Source organism: Nematolebias whitei, chromosome 11 (assembly GCF_014905685.2).
Source record: "Nematolebias whitei isolate Nwh7 chromosome 11, NemWhi1, whole genome shotgun sequence".
In the NCBI taxonomy this organism is placed as follows: domain Eukaryota; kingdom Metazoa; phylum Chordata; class Actinopteri; order Cyprinodontiformes; family Rivulidae; genus Nematolebias; species Nematolebias whitei.
The window spans coordinates 49,202,121-49,204,454 of NC_056508.1; the positions used below are offsets into that span (position 1 = coordinate 49,202,121).

At 42.1% G+C, this 2,334-nt stretch overlaps 1 protein-coding gene across 1 annotated transcript in view; it reads left to right on the forward strand.

Moving 5' to 3' along the window:
- LOC119417408 (poly(A) polymerase type 3-like) overlaps positions 1-1,633 on the forward strand; it is a 12,874-nt gene extending 11,241 nt beyond the window's left edge. Inside the window, exons 3-6 of the mRNA XM_037684609.1 lie at positions 631-720; positions 1,153-1,291; positions 1,376-1,448; positions 1,625-1,633. Of these exons, the coding sequence (XP_037540537.1) occupies positions 631-720; positions 1,153-1,291; positions 1,376-1,448; positions 1,625-1,633 (311 nt within the window). The remainder of the gene's footprint in view (positions 1-630; positions 721-1,152; positions 1,292-1,375; positions 1,449-1,624) is intronic.
- The last annotated feature ends 701 nt before the right edge of the window (positions 1,634-2,334 follow it).

Sequence of the window (2,334 nt, forward strand, 5' to 3'; positions counted from 1 at the left end):
GGTCCTCTTATACCATTATACCATCTTATACCATTCAATTGTTCAAGGAGAATAGTGTGGTCAATAGTTTCAAATGCTTTTTTTAAATCAACAAAAATACTAACACAATATTGTTTATGATCGACAGCAGTAGTTATTTGTTCTATTAATTCCATGAGAGCCATTGATGTAGAGTTTTTTGCTCTAAACAAGGTCACTGCCTCTTGGCAAAAAAAAAAACAAAAGAAAAGGCCAGATCAGAGATGAAGAAGGGGAATTTAATACATTGGTGTCGCATACAAAACAGTCCGTCGCTGGGCAGTTTATTGAGCGACACCACGTACGCGTATGCGGTCGTAAAAATTTGAGCTTTGCACGGACATGCCCTGGGGGGTACTCTCGTACCTTCGCGTACGTACGTGCGTACCTCTGCGTATGGACGTACGCGGCAGTATACTGGGGGCTTTACTCTGCCGCCATAGACGATTCCCAGCCCCCAATTGTCCTGCTGTTTTAAGGAGCTAGTTGTCAAATCTGCCAGTTTCTAAGCAGCAGGGTTTAGTTTGATTAAAACATGGAACTTTTTATTCATTAAACCATCAGAAAGGTCCGATCTCTCTGACAGAGTTTGTGAATCTGTTCTTCTTGCAGGGTGTCGAGTAACTGATGAGATTTTGTACCTGGTGCCAAACAAAGAAAACTTCCGGTTGACATTAAGAGCCATCAAGCTTTGGGCGAAACGTAAGTGTTGTTCTGACCTCTTTGACCTCACAGCCCTACCGTGGACTGTCTGGATGGATGGATTTAAACCAACAGAGAAATTGTACACGGACACTTTGCCCTCATTGTGATCATGAGCATCAGATTCAGTTTGATTTAATTATGATCAAGGGATTAAACTGACACTGCTTTCAACAATTAAAGAGAACCACAGTCGTATTTCTGTCGGGGGGGAGTTGTTGATGCTCAGTTAACCTCCAGGTGCAGAAAACATTTCAGTCAAAAGGCTTTTTTCTGCTTTAATGCCTGCATTCTTTTAATCAAGGTGGAATGAATCCGATTTTGTTTGGTTGAGTTTTAGTTGAAGCTCTGGCGGATCTGATGATGTCTGATTTCATCTCGTGGACAGAATACAAGTCTTGAACTTGTCTGAACGTTGCTGTGTGGTTGCAGGTCGAGGGATTTATTCCAACATTTTGGGCTTTCTGGGTGGAGTGTCGTGGGCCATGTTGGTGGCCCGGACCTGCCAGCTCTACCCCAACGCTGTCGCTGCTACACTAGTTCACAAGTTCTTCTTGGTTTTCTCCAAATGGTGAGCTCTTAACAGATTTAACGTCCTAATTGACGACAAGGCTTATATTTTATGACATCAGCTGTGATTTGCTTCTTCCTGTAGGGAATGGCCAAATCCTGTGTTACTGAAACAACCTGAGGACAGTAACCTGAACTTACCTGTGTGGGACCCCAGAGTAAGTACAACAGCCACATATTTGATTTTACATAGTATTTATGTCCCCAGGTTTATATCAAGTTTGTCTGTTATGCAGAAAATGGCCCCTGGACTGGTGGTAAAATGTTTTGTTTTTAAAGCTCAATAACTGATGAACGTCTCATTGTTTTTCTGAGCGATCTGAACTCTGCTCAGATGTCCTGATGCATGCTCAATAATCTGCTCAGATGGTTTCCAGCTGGAACACATCCTCTGTGTGACTCACCACTTTAAACCTGACTTTAAACATGTCCACACACTAGTGGGGGGGCTTTAGTATTTACTCAACGTGTGGCCAGCTGAGTCTCGTCCTTTTGACTTGGACTTTATTTATTTATTCCCCCCAAGTTCGACGTTTTTAGCCCCAACAAAGTGTTTTTGTTTGTTGGAGAACCAGAGTTTGTCCGCCGTCCAATCGCCTACGTGTCAAAGTCTGAGGTCTGGGTCTTTGACCAAAACCAACATGGTTATTATTTCTCAATGATAGCAGGAAGTGTTATTTTCAGCTCAGTTTTCTGAAACAAAATATAAAAACAGATCAGTTTGTGCCAGCACTTTTTTAGTCTGTTAGCATCTTGATTCAGCCACGTTTCTGCCAAACACAGTACAGATTAGTAAATCCAGAAACATGAGTCGGTCTGAAAACCATCAAACCGAAACACAAAGTTACAAAACACTTGATAAATAAATGATTTCTGCCTTTATTATTGTAAAATATCCAACAAACTTTCACAATAACAGTTGATCTTCTCCCGTTCAAAACCACGTTTCAAACCAGTTTCCTCCACTTAGCTGCCCTGAACCTCAGCCCCACAGGGTGACGGTCCAAAGAAAAAACAATACGTAACTAGGCCCTCGGTCAACCA